Consider the following 24,725-nt stretch of genomic DNA (forward strand, 5'->3'; position numbering starts at 1 on the left):
TAGCATAATAACAATTGACTTTAAACACCATATCTCATTTTCAGCTTTGGAATCTAAACATCCCCTTAATGATACTTCCTTGTCCACTTAGGCATTGCAGCCAAAAAACCTTTGAAAATATAGGCTGAATTTTGCAACCTTAGGGATGTAAATCTCCGCCATCACTCAAAAATCAATAGTTTAAGTAAAAAAACCAAAACCAAACAAAAAAACCATTAGCAATGAGGCTCTCTTAAACAAGAAAAAGGTGATTTTCTTCATTACTGGCATGATCTCTCACCATCTCAAGCACTGCCTTGCTAACAGCCTAAATATTACCTCTCACACTTTAGAACGATGAGAATGACATCATTTAATTTCTAGTGGACTACCTAGATCTGCATCGACTTTTTATGCTGTATTCTAAGGAAAACGAGAAAATATTTATTATTGCACCAACACCAACCTGCATATGACAAAGTTTTCCGGATTCAGTTTAGGCTTGTTCCTGTCAGGAAAATCTGAGATTTGAAACACTGACAAACTATTGTTTATGTACCCAGACATAGGCGAGTCTTCATTTTCAGAATAAGCATAGTAGTAAACTAAACGAGGAATCATATCTGATGTGAACGCAACAATAAAAGCCTGAAAAAGAAATTGGAAAAAGAAATTAAGGAAGTGGCACACAATATTTGTAAGCAGATTCATAAAAGGGTTTTGGTACTGTGACTCTGTGGCATAACCCAGGATCTTTTAAGCAAGGATGAGCAGCACGATTAGGGCACTTCACCTTGGAAAAGATGCTGACTGCAGCCTCTGCTGCAAGGACCAGCACTCAGTGAACAAAAATATGTGAATAGTCCTTACAAGAGGCACCAAATCCCAAATAGTCCCTCAGACCGCACTGTCTTCTATCTGTGGTAACAGCACTCCTTAGTGAAAGAGGAGAAGTGGTTTCGAATTCTTGTGAGAAAGGATGAACTCGAACCCAGTGTGTGATCACTTCGTGAAAGAAGGGGAGCCATTTTCTCCAGCTGTATTTAAAAAGGAAACAATGGCTACCAGCACATTTTGCCTGGAAACTTGAGATACTTAAGACGCCCTGGTACCTTGCTAATTAGGCAATACCTGCAAGTGGGTTTGCTGCCTAAGACACTTGCAGATCTGATGCTGTTTAGTACTCTACATTAAAAAGAGGCCAACTCTTTTGCTCAGCCGTCTGCTTTACATTAGATTTAAGGTGAAATACTAGCATAGCATTTAGTTTCCAGATCATAAAAGGTACTCTGAGCCACTGCCCCCATAGGGGCATCCAGAAGCAGTTGAACGAGCAGAATTCCCACAGAATAGGCCTCAGAGTGACAAGACAGAAACGTCATCTGGCTGACAGAATTAATCCGCCTCTCCTGTCCCCTACGGTTCCCTCTGGGCAATCAGTGTGCTTCATCAGACTAAACTTCAGGCTGGCTTATGCCATTCCAAACCACTGGAAAACACAGACAAGTGAATGAACAATTATGGTCCTGTGAAATGTGCATTTGGAGCTGCATGTTGCCAACATACGGACAAGCCAAACCACCCAAATGCCTTGACCACATCGCTGTAGGGTAGCATGTGATAAAGTGAATACTACTGATGAAGGAGAAAAAGCATCAGCTGATTTTTAAATGTGCAGATTCTGGGTACGTGGAAGAATCAAAGTTGATATAGCACAGTTAACGTACTTACATTAGTGACAACAGACAAGATGGCCATTCCGTTCAGGATTTCTTGCCAAACTCCTATGCTATGTGCTTTCGCAGCCACAGGTCTCCTGTACTGAGTGGTTAACTTCCAGGAGTCTACTCGAATCTCCAGGATATTATTCATCAGAGCAAGAAGGGGAGCCAGGGGAAAGGACGCCACAAAGAGAGTAATGAATCCAAACTGAATGACTGCAAGGGAGAAAAGAAAAGTGCCAAAATGAAAGTAACCTCAGGGTGAGAATGAAACACGCAGGTTGCTACTCGCAAACAAATGGCAAACTTTTGCCAGGCTGTACAAGTCACCTCCAGCCCTGCCCTGAGCTAAGCGACAACCTGCCCCAGCCCTAAGACTTCTCCAGTCTTTTAGGGCTGCCATTCAGCAGCACTCAAGGGAACGGGGCATTCGGGTCCCGTCACATGAAGCTGCCAGCAGTGCCAGATACGAATTCTTTCATGGTGTTGCAGTTCTCCTCTCATGAATGGAACGTAACTGTAGGGGAATGAGAATGTACTCATACATCAAATTTCTGAATTACCAGAGAGGAATAAAAACAGGTTAGTTTTCCTCTCCTGCAGTTTGTACGGAGCAAGCCCGTTCTCCTTTTACTTATCGGCTACACTCCTAAATGAAAAAGAGAAAATACTTTCACTTTTATCACAAGCTTACCTCCACCTATTGTTATTGGTTTAGTCAAAATATTAATAGCGATTCTGTATGTAACAGTTCTACTGGGGAGCCTTAACATTACTTTAAGAATTGCAAATAAAACACACAAATGATCCCTTTAGTTACTACCAAAATGAAATGTCTGTTGGTACAGAATGTGACAGTCCTCAGCGCAGAGCCAATACTGCCACTGTATTTTAAAGATAGGAAAGAGAACATCTTGTCTGGTTTAGGCAGTGGATAAAAATAAATTCCCATACACCAGTCACCAGCTCTTCCATGATTTCAGTGACGAGTTCTTCATCTTAGACAAGCAACAGAATTCCTACTAGCTTAGCAGCCCCAGGACAATGCTGGAGCATACTGGTTCAGTTCTGATTCAGGAAGAGCAAGGACATCTATTAACAGGCATGGCTGACAACACTGATGGTTCTTAGCATAAGAATTTCACAAGATCACAGCCCTGTACGAAATATCATGAAGTGTATTAAGTGACAATAATACAGTTGCAAAGCTCTAGGCAATAATTATTTCTGTACAGATTAAACAATACAAGGGACCACTTTTCAACAAATTTTGTCCTTCTAATAGACAAATACTGATTTTTTTTTTAGTCTCTTTTAGTTTGGCTTCAATTTCTAGTTTTAGTTTCTCAGGCTTCGTAAAGTGATTTCATGTGCTGACCTGTTCACGGTTACTTTTGAAAAATCCTGTTCTGTTACTCATGCTCCCTCTGCTGGTCTACCGGACCGTATCAAAGCACTAATCAGGGCAAAGCTAAAACTAAACTGATTCTCTCTGATCCAGTTCGTAGATCTCGTATCTGCAGTACCCATCCTCACAGGATATTTGGCACTCATCCCATACTTACAACTTCCACTGACATCAGCTGAGAACATGCTTGGGAACAAGAACAGAACAGAACAGACACTGAGACAGCTGGCTGCACCAAGAATAATGTTTCCCATTCAAATGAGGGAAACAGTCTTTGCAGCGTTTCTGTGAAACTCTCCGCAGTCTAAGATGAAAAGGCAGCTTTTTTTTTTTTTTTTTTTTTTCTAATTGGGCTGACCTATTTAATGACTTCCAGCAGTTAACTGTCTACTGTTTACCAGATGAAAGTCGTGGCATCAACCCATAACAATTAATTGAAGCTATTGTTTTAGAAGTGTCAGTACCAGGTGTCTTGTCCTCAATTCCAAATGTGTATTTTTAAACTTACCCATTTCTAGATACTCATAGAATAGGCCTAAGGCTCCAAATATCTGCAGATCATGGTCTTGCTCCCAGCGACTGTATAAATTTTCTGGATTATTTCTGGCTTTCCGGCGTCCCCACCAGTTACAAATCCAGCTGTATATGCAGAAGAAAGTTAACAACGAGAGAAGCAGATCAAGTATCCCTTTCTCTAAGCAAGCTCCTTGTTGCAACATGCTTTACAAACATGGCTTTCAGAAAAAGAGGCCAAAAGCCTCTATAAAATGAGTCTACTTATTAGAATTTGTGCTTAATTTACAGAATATTGCTTAGCTTCTTCATATGGCAATACTTGTTATCAGAATTTCCAAGAACTTCCTCTGTCTATAACACGGACATCTCAGTGTAAGAGATAACTTACGGTACAATGGCCTCTTGGATATTTCCCCAGATCTGTTTGCCAGCCATGACTATGGTCAGCTGTGTCGTCAATTCTATCAAACAGCCCGCAGGATCACACTGGCAGAGACAAAGTGGGGGTTAATGGACACGAATAATGGACATTACCCAGATAAACTATATTATACGATTGTATAAACGAAAGAAAGAAGAGGAGTTCTTAAAACTTGTACTTCATTTTCACCTGGACTGCCAGCTAAGATACCCTCTCAGGAAAGCTGTTACAGAAGGGCTTTCAATGCTCAACGGGCTTGACGAAACACACACCAAAACATAACGACCATCTGACGGCAGAGTAATTCAGAGATGCTTCAGGGTGACCACTATGCAGATGCACAAAGACGGGGCAGCGGGATCTGCGTGAGGCACCCACCCCACAGCCCCAGCAAGGTGAATCTATGGTGCTCAGTTAGCCCTCAGCACCAGACCAACCCTGACCTACCAAGCACACGCATTTTCTATTCATATCCCTACACCAGAGGTATTTAAATACCTGCCAGTATCTAGCCTTTGCTGTTTGCTGAGAACACTCGTTTTAAAGTTTCAACTCTTTATCGAGGCCTTCTTAAGACTTTAACAGCCAGACCAGTATTAGGGGATACTCTAATCAGTAAGTGCACTGCATTACTTGATCGTGTTTTGCATGAAGTTTTTCCTCCACTATTGACTCCCAGGCAACGCTTCACATTAAATATTGCAATTTCATCTCTGTACAAACAGCATAATTAGCAATGATATGAGGAAAAAAGCAAAAGCTTACAGAAGTACCTTTTACCAAATGGTTTCTCTGAGAATGTAGTGCCTCAAAACGTTAAGGAGACACCCAAAGGCCAGACACCATTTCCATTTATACGAGCTTTCTTCAACCTAGAGAATCACTTTTAAGACCTATGGCAACATCCACTGGTATTTCAGGATGACTGGGGCCAAGAAAAGCTTCTCGCTTTGCACCCTTGTGACTGACAGCCACAGATTTTTACTGCTGGTGTCTCCCTGACCAACACCAGCAGGAAGAGTCCTTGGAATCCCCTCCATCAGCCTTGGGATGGCCAGCTGAGGTCTGGCTCATTCCAGACCAAACCTGCAGCTGGCAATTTATGAGTGCACAGGTTGGAGGGGGTAGAGTTTAACTAGTTTATTATTATTCAATCCACCTTAATCAAGAAAGTCTTACCTCTTCATTTCGCCAACGATTAAACATGTATGTATAGGCACCTGGGTAACCAACAAACTTCCCTTTGAAGAAGGCCACATAGAAGCAGGATGAATAGTAGTTGACAAACTGGAACAAAAACATTTTCATAGTGAGCCTGTTCTCATACTCCATATGCGTTCTGGGAATCTCTGTGAAACCAGAAAACAGTAATTTTATTTTCCTTTATTCCCTTTAAAAGGATACAGATTCATAAATACTCATCATGCACAGTGCCCTTACACCCCAAAGGAAAGAAAAAAGACCTACAAACGTTTCAGTAGATGGAGCTCCTGCTCTCAGACACCCTACCTTTAATTTACAATGCAATATTCTGAGTAGGCAGGCAAGTGAAATTCATTCTTGAAACTCTTATAAACTTCAATTTCCCCTTCTCTATACTGTCCATTAGCACTTGTCCATCCCCAAAGCCTACCCTATTTTAGGAGATCCAAGGCGAATCTCAAACAGTAACTAGCAGGCTCTCCTAGAGTATGAAAATTTCACTGTTGGCAATGCACACGACAAAGAATTTGTTTTTCTTTGTGGCAGAGAAGTATGTTACAGTATTGTTTTTTTCAATATGCTGTATGTGGGTAATATATTGAAGTCAGCAGAAACTGGATGGGCCCTGTGCCTCTAAAAGATGAGACTCACAATGGGGAGAAGAATAGGGAAGGATGCAGGCATGTCGGTGGTACTGAACACCACCAAGCCTTTGCTTGAGATTTTGCTACCTTCATAATCACATTCTCCATCACTTTCACATTTTTAAAGGTAGCAGGAAGCCCTAAGCGCATTATTGGTAAAACATCCTGCTAAACAGTAACAAATAACTAATTCAAGCTGGGAAAAAGGGGAAGAAAGTATACCACAAGCATTCAAGTCCCTCTGAATTGGTCAGGACCTGGCAGATGTGTTGAACTCACCCGCCCTATGTTAAAGTTATTTTATATATCCAAGTAAACTAACATTTGCAAGCTTGGCATAAATTTGCATGACAGAAGAACGCAGGGTATTTATTGGGAACCTGACATCAGAGTATACTATAGAGAAGGCAGTATACAGGTGATATAGTCTGCCTAGCTCATCAAAATGTTTTTATTGTCATTGTTCAAATGTTTATGTCAGACACGCAACGTTCAGAGCACCAGAAGCAGGTTATTCCTGCATGTCGGAAAGCAAAATCTGGCCCAAACTTTTTCAGGAATTCAAGAGTGAAGAGAGTTTGAAGAGACACTCCTGACAGCCTGGACCCAGCCGTGTCTCTAAGTCTGGGCTAAGCGCGGCTGCCGCGGCTGCCAGAGGAGGGCGGCAGTCCCACAAAAGTAAATAGTGATTTTCCTTCTGTAATTGATAACCAGAGGTAGGGCTGACACTTAAGAAATTAATCCTTCACACTTGCAAGGAGCAAAATAACATTGCTGAGCCTTCATGCTTGTAATTCATGCCTTTCAAAAAAAGAAAGGCTAAAAAAAAAAAAAAAAAGAAAAAAAAAGACTATTTTCTGCTTGGTTTTGGTTTTGCTAGGGGCAATTTTACTTACTACTCGTTCTGTCTTTCTTTGGTCTAATTTGGCTGCGTGAGATAAGCAATTCTCCGAGACAAGAGATGGCCCACGATAACTCAAAATAAACCCAACGCAACATCCCATTAAGCTTCTGCAAGAAACACCTTTCAATTCTTGATTCTGCTTGTAAGACCTCATTAAAAAAAGACCACCCAGCTGTTTTTGACAGCTATACAAACTACAAATACCTAACACTTTCAGCTCTCCCCCGCCCAGCTGAATATTCTGCAATTATTTCTTTCTATAAAGCACCTGCAGGGACTTGTACATCTAAATGATTAAGGGCAAAGAAAAATACATAAGAAAGACTCTAGGGAAGGATATTTCCAGCAAGCAAGCAACAGTCAAACATAAAAATCTGTTAGAAAACTAATAGATCTTTCTGGGCCTGCTTGCTAGCTCCTCCAGCTCTGGAGTGAGCCTACTGCAAGTAATGCTACCAATGGCTACAGCCGCAACGACACATCTTGGGCCCAACTTGTCGACTTGCTCAATCTCTGCCTTCAATCCATATTAACTCCAAATCTGTAAATCCAGAGCTAAGGGAAATAGTGCCAAGAGAAAACCCTGGGAAATATACTGTCCTATCCCATGCTCCAGCCTCCTACCTTTTCCCCCAAAGTAAGAGACATGATTATTTAGTCCTTTTTCTTGTAAAGAGGGCTGTGAAAGCTGTGATCTATTTTTAAAAAATGTATCTTCAGGATTTCTAATTGAAATACTGCTAAATCAAGACAGTTTGGTCCTGTTCTGGTGAGTCTGCTATAACACATGATAATTTTTAATCATGTTCAGAACTATGGTTGTCTCTGTAGACTAGTTTTAATGTAAGAAAACATTATGCTAAGAGAAACCAGCTTACGAGAACTATTCAAATGCAGGGAAAATGTTCAGTATGGTCATGGATACAACTGAGTCATTGCTGCAAGCTACAGACTAACACCCTAGTGCTCCCACTGTGCCTGAGTTGAGAACAACTACATAGAGCACCTCCAGCTGAGTTCTACCTTTAGTGATTCCTTCAAAGTTTTGTCTTCAGGTACACCGCTTACCCATATCAGTAATCCAGATGGCTATTTTCTCATATAAGAAATTCAGTATCATGATGATGACAAAATTCAGGCATGAGGCTGTGACTGAAGTTGCCAGCTGAGGGGTCAGTAATCCGCTGATGGGCTGTAAAGTTTGAGTGTTCTCCATCAGGCTGGCAAAGGCAGCATACACCGCAAGACGATACACGATCACAGCTATCATGCTAGCTATAATCAGAGACACCTAAGGAAAGGACAGAGATTTGAAATACACTTACAGCTTAGTATAGCTATATGCATGCAACTTTTGAAATAAGATGTAGATCATCATGCTTTCTAGTTCTTAAAATTTTATTCTTTATGGGTATGAGTTCAGCAGCACTGAAATGCAAAATACACAGGCAAAATAATTTGTTACATTACATACATTAAACCCAAGAAAATTATTCTGTCAACGCACACAAAAAAGCAGACAATCTAATACCAGAAAAAAAAAAAAAAGCGCAGAAGAATACAGACTTATAGAAATGGAGATGGAAGGGTCAAGTTAGATTATATTGTCCGCTCTGAAATTCACTCTGCAGATATTTCTAAAGAGGAATAAGTAGATATTTCATTGTAATGAATAATAGTTTTGGGGTGGGTTTTTTTGCCTTTACTACAAGTTTTCTCAGTATGGTCTGTTAACAGCACATAAGCCAGAGAAAAAGTTATCCCTATGCTAAAATGTCCAATCAAATTAATAATTAATGATGGCTTTTCCAAGGGTTTGTTGTTTTGTTTGTTTGTTTGTTTGTTTTTAAATCTGAATTGAATTGCATTTTGCATGACAGCAGAAAAATCTGCAGGACAACAGTAAAAGCATATGTTAATGTCATGATTAAAACCAGTTTGTGTTAATGTCATGATTAGGGATGATCAGCAACTCTGATATACGTTAAAATGATGATTCAAAAAGATGCTCACCCAGAACAACACTGTAGTTCCCGAGATGCAGAACCGCACAGCCTGGCTAGTTACAGGCAAATAAGGCTCCATCTCCTGAAACAGTCAAGCAAGCACAGCACAGTTCACAGATCCATAATCTTATTCTAACATCAAGCAGCACACAGAGCTCTCATCAGCTGTGTGAAAGTGCCCACATCCGAGGAAAACCTTTACAACTCCCCTCTCTACAAGGGCCGATAGGACAAGGGTTTTGAATGTGCTGGGGGGCAAAAAGATCAGCACAGAAGTAAGTGGCCATAACAATGCTGTAAAGTCAAGTCAGTGCTCGGAAAGAATGGTTAAACCTTTGCAAAAATCAATCCATAGCTGAAGGAAAAAGACCACCTCCTTCATTAGATGAACAGGACACAGCTATTACTCTAATGCTAGGTCAGCTGTCATACAGCTCTGAGTCCAAAACCCGACTGAATTTCAAGAAATTCTTCACACTGAGGTTTCTTAAAATGGTCATTTATTTGGATGTACCACGTTTTTCCACACAGCCAGAGAGAGTTTTCCTCCACTCCTTCAATTTATTTTTAATTGAAGAAATGGCTACAGTCATTAGTTGCCAATCTCTGCTGCAGCATCAGGCAGCTAGGTCTTACCCAAGTGGGTATCGCCATATAGCACATGAACAATTTTCCATGTTCGTGTAAAGTTCTCTTTTTTGCAACCAATTCTAATTCCTAAAATACCAGATTGCATGTGTTAAGAAAGGATCCTTTAAGAACTAATGGCAGTGGAAGAAGACTTAGTAAAAAATAATCTGCATTTGATAAATCTTTGGGATAAGGCATTGTAGTATACTTATGCTCCTCTTGGACAAAGGGGCACCAATTACTACACTTGAGTGCAATATTAAGGATATTATCAATAAGCATACTGAACCAGGAAATGCTTGTTTTGACAACAGAAGGTATTGAACCTGTAAAACATTGCTGAAGGGAGTTTATTTTCTGTTGCACAAAAGCCCAGGACGTGCCGAACGCGCTGGCAAAACGTGGCGTAATTATGCTGACTACAATGGCCACAACTGAGCTGCACATTTCTCCCCGACACAGCCAAGCAGTAGCAGTTGTTTTACAAGCGTTGCTTCCTGATGGTGATATTCTTCAATCGGCATGCTCATACGCATGTGATTTTGTTTGAAGCGTAATGTGCTGTTCTCTCAGGAGAGATATACCGCCTGTATCTGCCTAAGTATACTTACTAAACGCAATTATCAATACTGTAGTCTCAAGTCACAATAAGTTTTTTGATGGTGGTAACAGTTAAAGGCTCTATTAACAGAACTATAGAAAACAGCTGAAGATAAGAGCATAGATACCAGGTGACTTTACATAGGCTCATAACATTTTATACTTATTTTGTATTAATAAATAATAGATATATTCTATACTAAGAATAAATATTTCACATGTTCTAGGCTATTCAACAAGTTTTCTACTTTAGAACAAAATGTAGGCAATAATAAGCAATGACAGAGCCCGAGTCTGAATGGAATGCTTCATTATTTATGTAAATTAAGATTCTACTGTAATCAGCAAAACCAGATTTTAGCTATGATCTAGCTAGATGGCTGAGCATCATGAGCAAATGAGGTGTTAATTAAAGCCTCAAGATGGGCAATTTCTGTTTCAGTGCACCTAGAACTTTGAATCGTGGCCAGGAATAATGAGGAAATAATTTTCTGAGCAAAGCAAAGCCAGCCTCGGGATGCAAAAAACTCAGTGACCTGTATCCATATTATCTTATCAGTCTGCGGAACTAACTTATTTGAAAGCACTGTCCTTTCACATGTTCGGTACTGCATGTTATCTAATGAAAGGAAATTACACTACAGCGTAGCTAACCTGTCTGGTTTGCTATAACTGGGTATTGATAAGGATCACTGCTAAACCCTGCTGCACAAAAGCTTCTGAAAATCCACCAGGGTAATAAATTGATGTGTTATGAAATAAAAGGATTGTACAGTCATTCAATTTTTACAGTAATTGTTAATGCATACTTAGAAAGCACAGACCAGTGCAGTACCTCACTCTGAGATAAGAAAAATATATTACTGTCCAATTTCTATTTCCTAAAGAAAGTCCAAATAAACCATCCTACCCAAGAGATCTGCATGAATTTAGAGAAAGAACAATCTTCTCCCTCAGGACAGTTACAAAAATGCACCTCACCCATGCCACCTTTGGCTGTCATCTGCTGCAGCTGATTCACCCCACCAGACTACGGGTTGTGGTCCATGCTGTATGTAACCACTGCCTCCGAGTCAGCCCATGACTTCCCTGTCCTCACGCAATTACCCTCTGCTGCAGCCCGTTACTTCAGAACGCACAAGGGCCGCCTGTGTGAACTAGCTAATCAAAAATTTATTTACCTGAAACTGTTTTCCTGAGCATGCAGAAATCAATACCTCAGCAGAGCCACGCTCAAAATCACAGTGCGTGGTTATCAAAGATCTCTGTGTAACTTGTCCAGTGTACAAGTTACAGGTATAACAACAGCACTAACGCTGCATGTGCAGAAGGGGAAGGAGAGACAGAAAAACTGTCTCATGAGAAATAAATTAGTGTACATATTTCCTAATAATTAAGGAGACAAGCCCTGAAAAACAGGGCGACTGTTTATAAAACAATGATTCTCCCCATGTTCTGGCTAAGCTTCTATTTCTTTTCTGAGGCCTGTGTTATCTAAGTATACTTACAACTAGTGAAAATAAGTTATTTATATGCAATTCTAGGAAGAGGAAGGATGATTTAAAAATACATCAAATTGAGGTGGTGGATGTTGTATTGGAATGCAACAATCTGATCCCTAAATTGGTCAAATAACTCATACCTAAATTAAATTGAAATGAAGACAATTAACGTTTAATAAGTATTTATACAGAATGTTTAACAGAGTTAAATAGTGTGGTTAATTGTATCTCAGTTAGATTTCAGACAAAGGGCTTCAGCAACCTTCATCTCTCTAGCGTTCCCCAAACAAAGTAGCTGTGTATCAGAAGCGAAACCGCAACTTGTCCCACTTATGTATCTTTGTATCAAGACAACTGCTTCTTCATACCTTGTGTAGGGATGAGAAAGAGCGCTTTTAAAGGCATGAAGATTTCAGAGACTGCTACCTAGGAACGCGAAGGACACTGCAAAGATGGTGTTAGCCAAGTGAAAGCTATCAACTTTGCCTTTGTATTCCTGATTTAACATATCGGTTTCCAGTGGAAATTAAAATCAATAGAGGATAATTAATGAAAGTTATGCACACGCTCCAGAGGCAAACCCCCCATGTTCTCATTTGTTGTGTCTCAAAGCCTAGATAACAAGAGACATCTGCAGGAAGAGAGCCATGGTCCAAGAGATGGGGCATGCCTGTCACGTGCTGACAGCCTTCAGTTCCTGTTACCTTCAGACTGGAAAGCTGGACGACCGCACCGCAACGGCCCTGCGCCAGGGTAAAGAGACCCCTGGATTTATTGACACTAACGCAGCCATGCTGCTTTCGGCAGTTAAACTGTTTATCTCTGGTAGTAGTCAAAAAGCCCAAACCTCAGCACTCATCAACGGGATGCCTTCAGCGAGAAAACGATGTGTTACCAAATTCTCCTTTGATATTTGATGCAACCCACTGTGTTCAGTGAGGGTGTGGTTGGCATCACGTTCTACATATTTCAGCCAAACTCATGGCTGTCAAACACTGCTCTGTGGAGAAGTAACAGCTGAGGGCCTGCCCTGCTTCAATATAAATGCGGCATTGCTTACACGTCACACAAATCTTTACCTAGCCACAAGATACAGACTTGTTCCTGAGACAGAACTCACACATTATCAAACTTTCAACACACAACTGAATTTGCATGCACGTCAACCAGCACGCTCATTACCTGAGTTACAGGATTCTTCTTCTTTTGGGTACATTTTGCCTCGTACTCAGGCCTCAGCTGGAGTTGTTGCTGTTCCTCTTCAAAATCAACCAAATCCCACTCATATTTCAGTCTAGCTTGCCGTCTCTTCCAAAACTCCAAGAAAAGCGTAACTGCAATTTGGAAGCGTTGAAATACAGTTAAGGGAGAAGTGAACAAGTTCATGAAGCAAGTTAAACTTGTTTCTGCACCGGCTTTTATTCTGCAGCCTATTATTTATCCTCACAGTGTGACCCATCTATTTTTACTGACTACCTATTGAAGTTCACAGCTAAGACTGTAATATGGATTAAGTAATTTATTAGCTAATTGAATTCCAGAAGTAGATGACAGGGAAGATGTCAAGACAGGATAATAGATATTACCATGGTTATGACGACCGTGTTCAATCACAGTTTAACTACTTTTCATATGCAAATAGCAACACAGAATTAACAAAGGAACATGATAGTTCAACCAATTGCTTGTGTACAAACCTGTAACACATGAACAACTACTACAAATAAGCAGAACTGATTTCAAGTAGTACATTCAAAGATTTCTGTTGCTTTTTGATGATTATTTGATATCATGGTCATTTTTAAGATGGTGAACATCTGATGCTTTTCATGTGATCAAGAGTGAGGATGGCTTAATTAAGACACTAGAGGGAACTGATTTCACATATAAAATAAACAACTATAGAAATTATAATACTATGTAACATTTTAAAAGCCCTCTATAAACTACTTCAAAATGTAAACCGTTAGTAATCTCATTGTTCTTATTTGACCTGGGGAGGCTTTACGGTTTACACAAACACAGGAAAGCTTATCTTCTGCAGTTGTAAATATCTTTTGCTAGTATTTCCTGAATGATTAATCCATGTCACTCAAATGCTAGTGCTTAAAACCAAGAAAAGTTTAGTGAAACACCCATACAACATCACCTCACTCAAATTTTTTGGGGAAAATTCTCTATGAAAAACGTTAGTGGCTAGATCCTTTGATAACAAATACACAAACAGATTTTCTATTAGCACATAGAGATCTTTCTGTGTTAATGAAATGCTTACATTAGATTAATATACTGAACAAGTATCACTTGGTGTGAAACCATGCCTATAGAGAAAAAGTCAGGAAATCCACCTATTTCTGCATCATCAAAACATACTATCACGTAAGAACTTCACCGGAGTAGAAGCCAACCAATTCTCATCCTAAAAGTGGTGCTAATAAAGTAGCAGTGATGGACCACCATCCAGTGAAAGGACACAAAAGCACTCTAGTCCCTCACAGGCACACTAATAACGTGCAGGGCTTAGCAGAGAGGACTCCTACAAGGGCTGCATAAGGTTGGACCACTCTGTCTTAGGTTACTAAGGAAAGAAACAAATGTTAGCAGTTACGAGTACACAATGCTTATGATATCCTAGATATCTGCTGGGTTTTGTTTGGTTTTTTTAAGTTCAATTCCTCTGTAACTTTAAATTATTTTTACTCTTTCATCACTTTTGCATCTGAGGCAGGATATTAGAGTGAAGCCATTATTCCCCTCCTTTCCACTTCCAGTGTCCCTCAGCAGTTTGGCCAAGATCTCCTTATTGTTCGACATAAAACTTATCAAATGTACTCACCCCATATGCCCATGAAAATGGCAAAAAAAAGAGTTGCCACGTTGTCAAACAAATGGGAATACTGCAACAGAATACACAGGAACAGGTCAGCAACAAACCAGCTTTCAGTATGAACAAAAATGACAAGTGGCTGGAGAACCAGATACACACCTCTGAGGACTGACAGGTCGTGTTCAGTCTCCAGTACTCACACTCACGGTCACAAAGAGGGCACATGATGATCTCTCCTCCAATTGCAGGGTCACAGATTTCTTTGCTGAGGAGAAAAACATTGTACAGTATCTCTTTTCACAGTATCTGAGGAGCTGCTATATGAAATTTATTTAAAAAAAAAAAACCCCGAAGAATTTCATTTGTTCAAAGCTCAACATCTGCATCTTCACAGAGAAGACACCAAGTCTTGTGACATTCACTGGTGTTGACCTGTGGTTGGTCAGGGCAAGCCAAGAAATGTAGAAGCTGCTACAAGGAGAAGAACTAGCAATTCACTCGGTATGGGCTTTCTGATCCTATCAGTAATGAATCAGAAGTCTGTAAGGAGCTGTACTGCACACGCACTGCTTTCAGGCGAGATATAAACCATGTTATTTCTCATCGGATCAGTAATGCATTCAAAAAAACTTTTCTAAAAGCGGAGGTATTAATTCAGCTTTGATATCTACAGTAAAACTTGCTACTTCAATTTAACTACTACAGTGGGCGACGTTTGCAATCCTATGATAGCCCATTAGTACCCAGAGAAATCAGAACACGTATAGCAGTATTCTCAGGTGAATTCTGAACCTAGCTAAAATGTAACTCTCAAAATGACGTAATTCAATAGAATGGATGATACTTTTAACCTGCTATTCATCTTTTATGGTTAAAACTCAAAATTTTCTGGAAGCTTTCTTATAAAAACCAGTGAACAATGAAACGTCAACACCCTTTTCCTCTCCTCCCCCTCTCCTCATCCCTGAGTACAATAGATCTTGGGACCCTTGAAGAAACAAATACAATGCACATTTAAAAAGAAGCAAACTCCGGCTTCTGAGATACCGGATCCCTCTTTGATGGGAGAACACTGCTGATCTGTCCTGTACTCGTGCTTTTGGTAGTTAATACAAATGATGACCTACACAAAAAAAGTCAATGGACTACTCTGCAAGATAGATTAAAATAGGAAAGCTTAAGGCAACAATAAACACTTGAAACAAACAATTTTGAAAGATGTCAGTGGTACTCTTAGGATTTTATGTATTGCAGGTACTCCAATATAAAAAGCTATTGCCAAATGGCAATAAAATATTGCTTTTCACCTACAAATTTAGTTAATTAATAGTCACAAGTTCTGCATTAGCTGTCCACCACCATTTCAGTCAACAAAAGATAGCTGAAGAACAATTTTGCCTGCTCTAACAAGCTTTAAAAGCTTGTTACCTGTTTTTTTTGCAAGAACAAAATTTTCACATTGCTTAGCTTTTCCTATTATAAATGCAGGAGATTTTCAACATTACACTTACCTGCTCATATTTTCATCCATTGTAAACAAGCCATAAAGAAAACAGATTAAGCCAACAACTGCTGCAAGGAATAACATCTCAGTGTAAAATCCTAGCCAGGCAAAATAGATTCCAATCTTCTCACCATAGTACTTCCTAAATACCAAAAAAATGCTATTAATAGGAATACAAAGCAAAGTTTAAAACTGCAATAGAGCAAACTGGCCAGAGTCAAAATGAAACACTTGGCAAAATTCTCATTTAACAGAAGAGTAAATGCATTGATGTACGCTGGAAAAATGAGATTTGAAGCTAGCTGTGAGAAGAAGTTACGCAAGCTGAATGAACAAAATATATGGTCTCTCTTTGGTTTTCCTCCTAGTAGAAGCTCCAGCTTTAAAATCACTCTTTCTCCTTCCCACAGGATAATGTAAACAAAGATTTAATTTTTTGATTTTCCAAGGAGTTATACAAATGAAACCGGGCACAACAGTTCGGATCACGTGGTTAGAACAAATGAGTACTTCACAGAAATACAACTGGTTGTGTTTCAAATGGGGCAACTGTAACCTGCGAATAAAGTAATGTTTTTGTTACATCATAGGAGCTAAATCAAAGGTATCTTTGGTAAGGTCAGTTTAAATCTGGGTTTAGTACTAAATTAAGAGTCAAGCTTCAAAACTGATTTTATCAGTGTTCTTTCAAGTCTGTGTTGAAATTTCAAAATTTCAAATCAATCTTTAAAAATTGTGGCAGGTATTCTTCCTATGTGTTCCTCTACAGGTGCATTACCTGTAATATACCTGACCCTGGGAGCACTGGCTAGATTGAAAGAGCCCTGATTTGAGATAAAGCATTCTTCCCGTTACTAGTAAAAACCTGTGTTGTGTCTTCCAAGGACCTAGTGCCCAATTAAGCATCCGATTCTCATCAGATCTCAAAAGTAGTAAGAATTTCCCAGCAGGATCAAGGTACAAATGAGTACTGCTCATATTACGATGAAACCAGAGTAAATGTAATAAAACACAGGCAGTATTTTACCTGATGAGGTCCAAAGGCTGTTCTTTGTAGAACCGCAAGAAACGGGCCCACTCCATGTACAGCGTGTATCTCTCATTGTCACAGTTCGGATCATTTGCCTTTTTCCAGTACTGGCACTGCGAGCAAATCAGAGTAAAGGCAAAACACCTCATCGACAGACTCAAATACTACATTGAAAGAAACAAACATTAATGATGATGCATCCCTTTTAAGATTGTGCCAACTAAACTAATTTGAAATTCAAACTTAGCGCTCTACTTCACCACTTGAAGTTGAACCCTTTTTTATATCTGTAATGTTTCAAGATAACACACATTTTCAGAAAACACCTATCGATCTTAGACATTAAGTTAGCCTGTACTGTAACCACACCACATTACATTACACCAGTGTTGTGTTGGTACAACAGACTCATTTGCGCGGGTAGACTACTGCAGCGAATGGTTTGTTCCTTTACACTGGTGTAGCATATGCAACTGCAGAAGTTGAAGCTTCCCTAAAGTAGAAAACCGCTATTTTACTCGACTTCATTAAAAATAATGCAAATTTAAATCCATCTCTGTACTTCAGTCTCATTGTAAATTGCAAAGCCAAAAGCATTTTGCCGAAAGATGTAAACTAGGGGACATAAATTAAGTTGTTTCCTGCCTCCAGCCATAGCACTGTAATGTACTCGGTGCTGTGGCTTCTAAAGTTGTAAGGCGAGGGCATGCAAAATGAAATTCTGACACTAATTAACTTCAGTGGTATTCGTCACTCTCATGTATCTACCTGTCAAATACTAAGAAAATTTTGGAACTTCATCAGTTTACTAGAAATGAAACAGCACAAAATAACCACAGTTTCTGACAGATCTTGTAATTTTATTTCGTGTTGTAGAACTCTGCCTTTAGAAATATTTGGCTATGTCAAATATTCCGTCTGTGATCTTGGTTTTCCTTTTTTCTGAATGTCTCTCAAATACAGAGAAAAGCATGAAAATCGGTTTCTAAACAGAAACCAAGAAGTTTAAACAACCTAAAGTTCACATTTTTAAATTATTTTAAAAGGTTAAATATTTATTTTTTAGACAATGATTTGCGAGTCTGTCTCATGATTTTTGGAATTTTTTCATACAATTTCTTAGCATTTAAGGTTGGTTGTACTTGTATAGGAGAGATTCTTGTACAGCTGCTTTTTATTACCTGTATTTTTGGTAGTCCCAACAGTAAAAAGTACTTCCCAGCCTAGACTAGTCTTCTACAGCCTAGACTCTGATCAGCTAAACTTTCCCCCCTGAAAACCTAAAGAATGTCCATTCATCCATTTCTTTTCATTTTCTAAGGGAGGAATAAATATTTGAAAACGTTTAAAAACATAAAGCTATATAAAGTATTTAAAATTATCTTGTGGTAGAATTCACAGATATAAATAAGCAATTTAAGTTCACTAAAGCATTGTGACAGATCTGAAATAACTATTAAAAACAAGGAGAGAATTTAAGATTTAAGCAATGAATTAAACACAACATTCAGAAGGAAAAAAACCAAGAAAAAAACCAAAACCCCATTAAAAAAAAAAAAGTCCATAAAATAGAGTAATCCATCTCTCTTGTTTTCTCCAAGGGACTTCAGGGCTAAATCCACATGTTGTACTAAAAATTGACCCTACAGCAAAACTAAACACCAGTATTTACCACCCTTACCACACTTCCAGTATTTGCAGTTGCTCACCAAAGCTCACTACGAGATGGACAAGTGACGACTGCACACTGAACAGTAGGGCTCATGCAACTCATCTGACTTCAGTCTCAACATGGTATGATCCCAAGGATATTTATATAACTACAGGTAGTACGCACTACTGTATATGTATGTACACACCTTGTACATACACACGGCTGAATGTATGCATCTACAGTAGGTATTCACTCCTTGTTATAATCTTTGTAAAGTACTATCGCATAATCTCTATCATAGACATCATAGGAATATACTATGGAATAAGCCTCTTACAAATTATGTGACTGACACGTAAGTATATGCTAGAAACTCATCCATAGGAAGGAACATTTCAGCACATAAATTTCAGCCAAATAGTAGGGCTGGCAGATATGTCTTGTGTATTATAAACCAGAATCAATTACTGGGACAAATGGAAGGGCTTGAGTACATTTTCATTTCTGCTCGAAACAGCAAATGTCACAGTAGGTAAAAGAGTAAAAACACTGTTAAATGCTCAAGGGAGCAGAAAGCTAAAATACTTACATCATGAAGAGGATATGCAGCTGAATAGGTGCCATTATTTAGCAGTCTCTTAATCCCAAATTTTTTCTTCCCTTCTTCTGTTCCATATGGGCAACGTGTAAGAATATAATTAACCTGAGATTCAAACACAAGAATTTCAGTCCTTTCCTGCTTTAAGGCTATTTAACAGAAACCTATAATGGTTATGCACTGTGTGTAACCTGCAGAAGATCCATTCCAACAAATAGTATTCCAGGTTTCTAAGAAAGAAGCACAGGCACCTTGGCTTCCTCGTACTTACCCACGGATTTATATACTCCTCCTCTGCATGAATATTCTAACGGGACCGCGTAAATCTACATGTAAATAGAAGCAGGCAAATTGACATACGTACTATTCTGTTTCTCATGGATGGTGAGAAGAAAGTGCTCTCGTCATTAATGAGGTACAGCTCCTGCTTGTCCTTGCTGAACGGTGCCGTGAAATAATCCGGTTCAGGGTGCATCACCTTCTCAGGGAGCCTGAGCGGTGCAAGCATACAGTCCAGGGGGTTCTCCACCGTTGAGGGAATATCATTTTCCTTGATGGGAACTTTAATGTTCAGCACTTCTGCATATGTGATCAGAACCTCCCATGGGGCATGGATCTTCACAAAATAAATCTTGCCATCTTCAGATTCCTGCCCCAGGAGAGTTAAATCAGACATCAGACTAAACCGTATTTTATTGCAAGATTTATGAGAACAGTTCTTATACAAAATTTATTGTCTTTTACATATTTTTGAAAGCTTTAAAAAAAAAGAAGAAGGGGCAATAGGGGGACTTTCTGTGTATATATATTTTTTTTTTAACTGAAAAGCTTATCCGAATGGTTGCCTGTTCATAAAGATAATCTTTGCGCTACTAGAAGCTCACAAAAGCTTTTCAAACTACATTAATCTTGTACACTGAGGCCTGAATACTCTCCTTACACTCCGAGCGCATTGGAAACACAAGGCTTTGCTACGCAGGGCTGGCCACTTGGCAGCCCACACGTCCTGCAGGCCACCCTGCTGGACTGTAAAGCTGTTCTCTTTCCTGGAGGTGGCAGTTTTCAGACGGCAGAGTCGAGCATACAAGATGCCTTACAAAAAGGAGTTACCGGCCAGAGCTAAGATCTGTTACAGCCTCGCAGCTATAGTAAGGAATAACCTTACCATAGGCCTCACCCAACAGTATATGTTGTTCTAGTGTTCCTCTGCATACACAGAAGAAAATGGCAATCGGAAGGTATTTTTAGCATGTTGCTCAATGAATCCCCATCTACGGCTGTTACAGAGTCTGAACTTCATCAAGAGATATTTTCCCCCACTCAGTCTCTGGCAGAACAAAGCATGCTGATTGAATAAATCAGCACCCCATGTTCTCCAGTTCTTAAACAAAAGAGTAACACTACTCAAACAACCTCAAGTTGTTACATCAGGGTCCTTCCTCAAAATTACAACGTGCAGTGGACGTATGCTAATCCATTCACTGACTTCCAAACATGTTACTAGTTGTTAGGTGGGATTAAATCTAGCCGTAAGCATACTTCCCATTTACATGGGTTTAAACGAAGTCACTGATATTTTGGAACCGATTTCTTTTTTGTTATGAAATCAAAAGCCATCACTTCCTCCTGAATCAAAATTCTTTGCTTCTACAATTCTTGTGAACATATCTGGAAAAATAACGCAAATAAGCACATTAAGCTTTCACCTAAATTAGTCACATTCCACTGAAATCCGCTAGAGTAATTTAATTTTTTTCTCAAAGAAACAAAGTGGTATATATTAATTAATAATTTGCAGGTCTATTTCTTTGGTCCTAATTTTTCTCTCTTTTTTTTTTTTTTTTTACCTTCTTGTCTTCTGTTTCTAGTTCCAAACCAGCTTTTTGCAGATTGCTCTCAAATTCTTTTCTTCTTTCCTGAAAAGAAATAAACACACTTTATTAACTGATGAAGTTAGCAACTAACTGATCACTTACTGATGACTTCACTGAGTTTCACTCCTCCTCACTGCCCTGACAACAACCCCTTAATGCTATGTGACCTTTGTAAAAGAAAGCAGACCAACAGACAAAAATCCAGCCGATGCGTACCAGGCCATTTCTGAGTGAAGGCCAGCCTAGTGATTGCAACACATCAGGAATTGCATTGACTAGCAACAGGAAACCTATTCGTTAGGAATAGGCTCAAAAACTGTGCAACCTCATGAACCAGAGAAGTCATGCGTCTTGAGCATTTTTGGCTCTTCGGGAGGGTGGTGTGTGCGGTGTGTTATTGTCCAAGTTGAGCTATATTCCTAAGAGAATGTTAGAACTAGATGAAAAGAGAAATTCTGGAAGCGTGTGCAAGACTGATCGTTTATAGTGACATCTATTTACCAGTTTAACTATCAAGCTTGATACAGATGTTCAAGTACTGATTACAGACAATTCAAACAGTATACTTCACAAACAATGTAACTGTAAAACTAGATAAGACTAACAAATCATCATGTGTAAGCTTACATATGCTTAGCTTGCATAAAGTCAGTGTGGACTTCATGCAGAAATAAACAAACCTGCCTGTGGCAGTGCAGGATGGCTGCATGACCTCTGACTTTGAGGCTTTTCTTGAAGTCTGTATTTTGCCAATTCCTAGGTGGTGTCTTTAGGTAAGAACATTTTCTTCCCCTCCTTCTCTGTAGAATTTTTGCTCCTATTGAGAGACTGAATTAATTTCCTTTTAATTACATAAACCTTGCTGAAGCACTGCCAGGATAACTACAAGTTAAGCTAAATACTGAGCCCTAGCCTCTTCAGAACGCACTAGCTAGACTACCGATTTATTTCTAGCTAAAACCTGCAATGCAATGTGATGTTTTCTCTATTGAAAGGTCTTAAATGACATTTTTCAAACACACTTAAAAAACCCACAGACACCATAGTTTTCAGCCAATTTCCTTTTCCTGCATATCTGTGAGAAGCAGGCTACCCTATTTGCATTTCAGTTTGCATAAACTACTCAGATAAATGAATACAAAGAATAGCTTTAACGGCCCTCAAATCTATGTTAAGATGTATTCATACATTTTCCTGTGTTAGTGGCCTTGCATTTTTATCTGTCACATCTGATTTTACCAGATATTATTAGATATTATATCAGACACCGACCTAGATAAACTTAAAAATATGATAATGCCCGAGTTCTAGCACATGCTGGGGGCAAATGCTATTCCATGCACTATTTTTTAATGAATGTATCTCAAAAACCTGCCTACACGCACCTGTATGAACTCACCAGAGAACTTGTTCGCTGACCTACTGATCTAATAGAGAACAATACAACTACAAGGTGATTTATGATTACATTTGAAAGTGCTATATTAAAGCTGACATTCCAGCCTGGTATCCGAGGCTACGCGTTACTCTGGATTACGCTTTCTCCAAACACAGCACACTGCCATGCATTCTTTTCCCCAGCAAACTCTGGAGAAGAGCCAAGCGAGTCAGCTCAGAGGCTCTCTGCCACCAGAGACACCAGCCAGCTCCTCCTCCAGCTGTGCAGCTTAATATCAGACAGAGTCAAAGGTCTGGCCCCATCTTACTCATCTTTCCTTACTATACACTTAGTGTGATAAATTGCAGTGCTCTAACAGAAATTACACTCTTTTTACCACCTTGCTCTCTTCCCATAAGTCACCTTCTCCGACACTCATGTCAATGTACTGAACTTTCCAGTCATTTGAAACAACCATCTTCAAAAGCAAATCAGTCCGCTGCAAAAAAAAAAAACCCAAAACAATGCTCCCACTCTTCTTGCCAAATACTGGATTCCTTCTGTTGCCATCAAAGGGTTAAAATGGACAAAACGTACCCTTGGGCCAGTGCTGTTTTGTTTCAATATGTACTTGTAAGAATGTTAAGCTTACTGTCCCAAACCTAAAAAGCTAGACCTGGTGCATCTATTTGTGACTCTGCTATAGATGCCACTCTGCAGTCACAGAGAGAAGCTACATAAGTAATCACATTACAGAAGACCAGCAGCAGTAGGCTTCCTCACGTTTTGCTGAAGTACAGTTCTTTAGCCTCTCCAAAGCATGTGTAAAAGACTGAAACCACGTTTTCTGAGACCACTGTGGCCTATATAGGAGAGACAACAGTAGATCATCCACCTCTCCAAACACTGCTGTAGATATCCCACATACTTAGAGTAACTTTACCATCTAACATATGCTTGGCTGTAATGAACCATCCCAATAAGATTAACAAAGCAAGATCCAAAGGCCAGCGCTACTAATATGCCCAATGCAGATGCAACACTGCATGATTAGGTACCTACGGAAGATAGAAAACTGTTATAAACCTGTTTCTTGATAACAATGCTGTTACTGCTAGTAACGACAATCAATAACTAGGAGAATAAAATAATTTTAAGTTTACAACATACTATTCTTTAATCAAATTCCTCCTCCTTGCTTTTCTCTTTCCTTTAGGGAGCGAGCACCAAGCTTAGAAAAGCCTTTTACGTATCAGGACGCTCAGGCTTACTTTTAACTGCGGTCACGTGTAGGATATTGGGAAATAACTATGGCTTTTAGGAACTATCACATGCTACTGTAAAGCGTACAAGAACTCTGCCCTTAGCTGTACCCTGAGCAAACACAATTCACTGCACAGGACTAACACAGATGGGCTCAGATTAAGCTCAGGCTGCCCACGCAGCTCCCTGGCAAGAACATTTCAGGCGAGATGGTGCCTGTTTAGGAAAAGCCCCTTGTCGTCTCAGCTGCCTGCAGCCACGAGAGCGGGAGGCTGACGAGACGGATGAGACAACCGGCCCTGCCGCAGCACCGCAGGGACTGCTCACATGGCTTGGGAGGATGCTCTGCATGCCCTCCAGAGCGCGAGAGACGGCAAACACCTTCCTTCTGCAGCTACCAGCCAGGCTGCTGTAAAGCAGCGAGGAGAGGTGCCCGGTGTGGCTCAAGCCCAGTTTTCAGCTGCTCCTGCAGAGCCGGGGATGCGGCTTCTCCCAGTTGGCAGCCTAACAGTGCAGCAGGAACAACAAGCATCTGATTTTTTGCTGCCCCTGGCTCTGTAACTTTGGGCTATCTGGTGCCTGTGTGAAGGCAGAAGTTTCTGTCTGAAATGATGAAAAGTGGAAAAGGACTAGATAAAATTTCTTTCCCTATCTCCATGCCCCACTGGGGACGGGAGGACTTTGCTTCCAGTAAATATAAGAACAAGTTACTTTGCACAGAGATCCCAGAGTCCGAATGCTCCGCAGTTTCTTGTAGAAGAAGTACACTTATGGACAAATAAAGATCATGTCCTGGTCACACCTAAATAATCTCTTAGAGACTTTTAGAAATTATGTTTATTTTTCCACACTCACACGCGTTTCATATATCAGTAAAATATTTCCACTTATCTGCTAGAGGCTTTCAGGAAAAATATAAAGTATTGTCTCACAAAAATATAATCCTTCTTTTTCTTTAGAGAGACTTTTTGCTTAGGATTTATTCATGTAGCTTATGGAAGGCAAGTTCAATCCAGAGTTTGCACTGCAAAGTTTCTGGGAAACATCAAAGTTGTTAATGCAT

The 24,725-nt window shown here is 39.7% G+C and overlaps 1 protein-coding gene across 8 annotated transcripts in view; it reads right to left on the reverse strand.

Annotated features, from left to right (window-relative positions):
• Nucleotides 1-24,725, reverse strand: part of ANO5 (anoctamin 5) — a 60,664-nt gene that overhangs the window by 5,003 nt on the left and 30,936 nt on the right. For 7 of the 8 annotated variants that reach the window (XM_049819818.1, XM_049819816.1, XM_049819814.1 and 4 more), the window contains 15 exons: nt 20,995-21,063; nt 19,512-19,796; nt 19,139-19,252; nt 16,893-17,008; nt 15,873-16,007; nt 14,521-14,626; nt 14,371-14,431; nt 12,717-12,868; nt 8,810-8,884; nt 7,865-8,087; nt 5,225-5,394; nt 4,013-4,110; nt 3,617-3,747; nt 1,711-1,916; nt 446-627 (listed from right to left, as the gene is read on the reverse strand). In XM_049819818.1, the coding sequence (XP_049675775.1) occupies nt 446-627; nt 1,711-1,916; nt 3,617-3,747; nt 4,013-4,110; nt 5,225-5,394; nt 7,865-8,087; nt 8,810-8,884; nt 12,717-12,868; nt 14,371-14,431; nt 14,521-14,626; nt 15,873-16,007; nt 16,893-17,008; nt 19,139-19,252; nt 19,512-19,796; nt 20,995-21,063 (2,123 nt within the window). Of the gene's footprint in view, nt 1-445; nt 628-1,710; nt 1,917-3,616; nt 3,748-4,012; nt 4,111-5,224; nt 5,395-7,864; nt 8,088-8,809; nt 8,885-12,716; nt 12,869-14,370; nt 14,432-14,520; nt 14,627-15,872; nt 16,008-16,892; nt 17,009-19,138; nt 19,253-19,511; nt 19,797-20,994; nt 21,064-21,701; nt 21,839-22,799; nt 22,831-24,725 lie in introns of those variants that run through there. The other variant, XM_049819817.1, reaches the window with a different exon arrangement.

Source organism: Accipiter gentilis, chromosome 17, assembly GCF_929443795.1.
Source record: "Accipiter gentilis chromosome 17, bAccGen1.1, whole genome shotgun sequence".
Lineage (NCBI taxonomy): Eukaryota > Metazoa > Chordata > Aves > Accipitriformes > Accipitridae > Astur > Astur gentilis.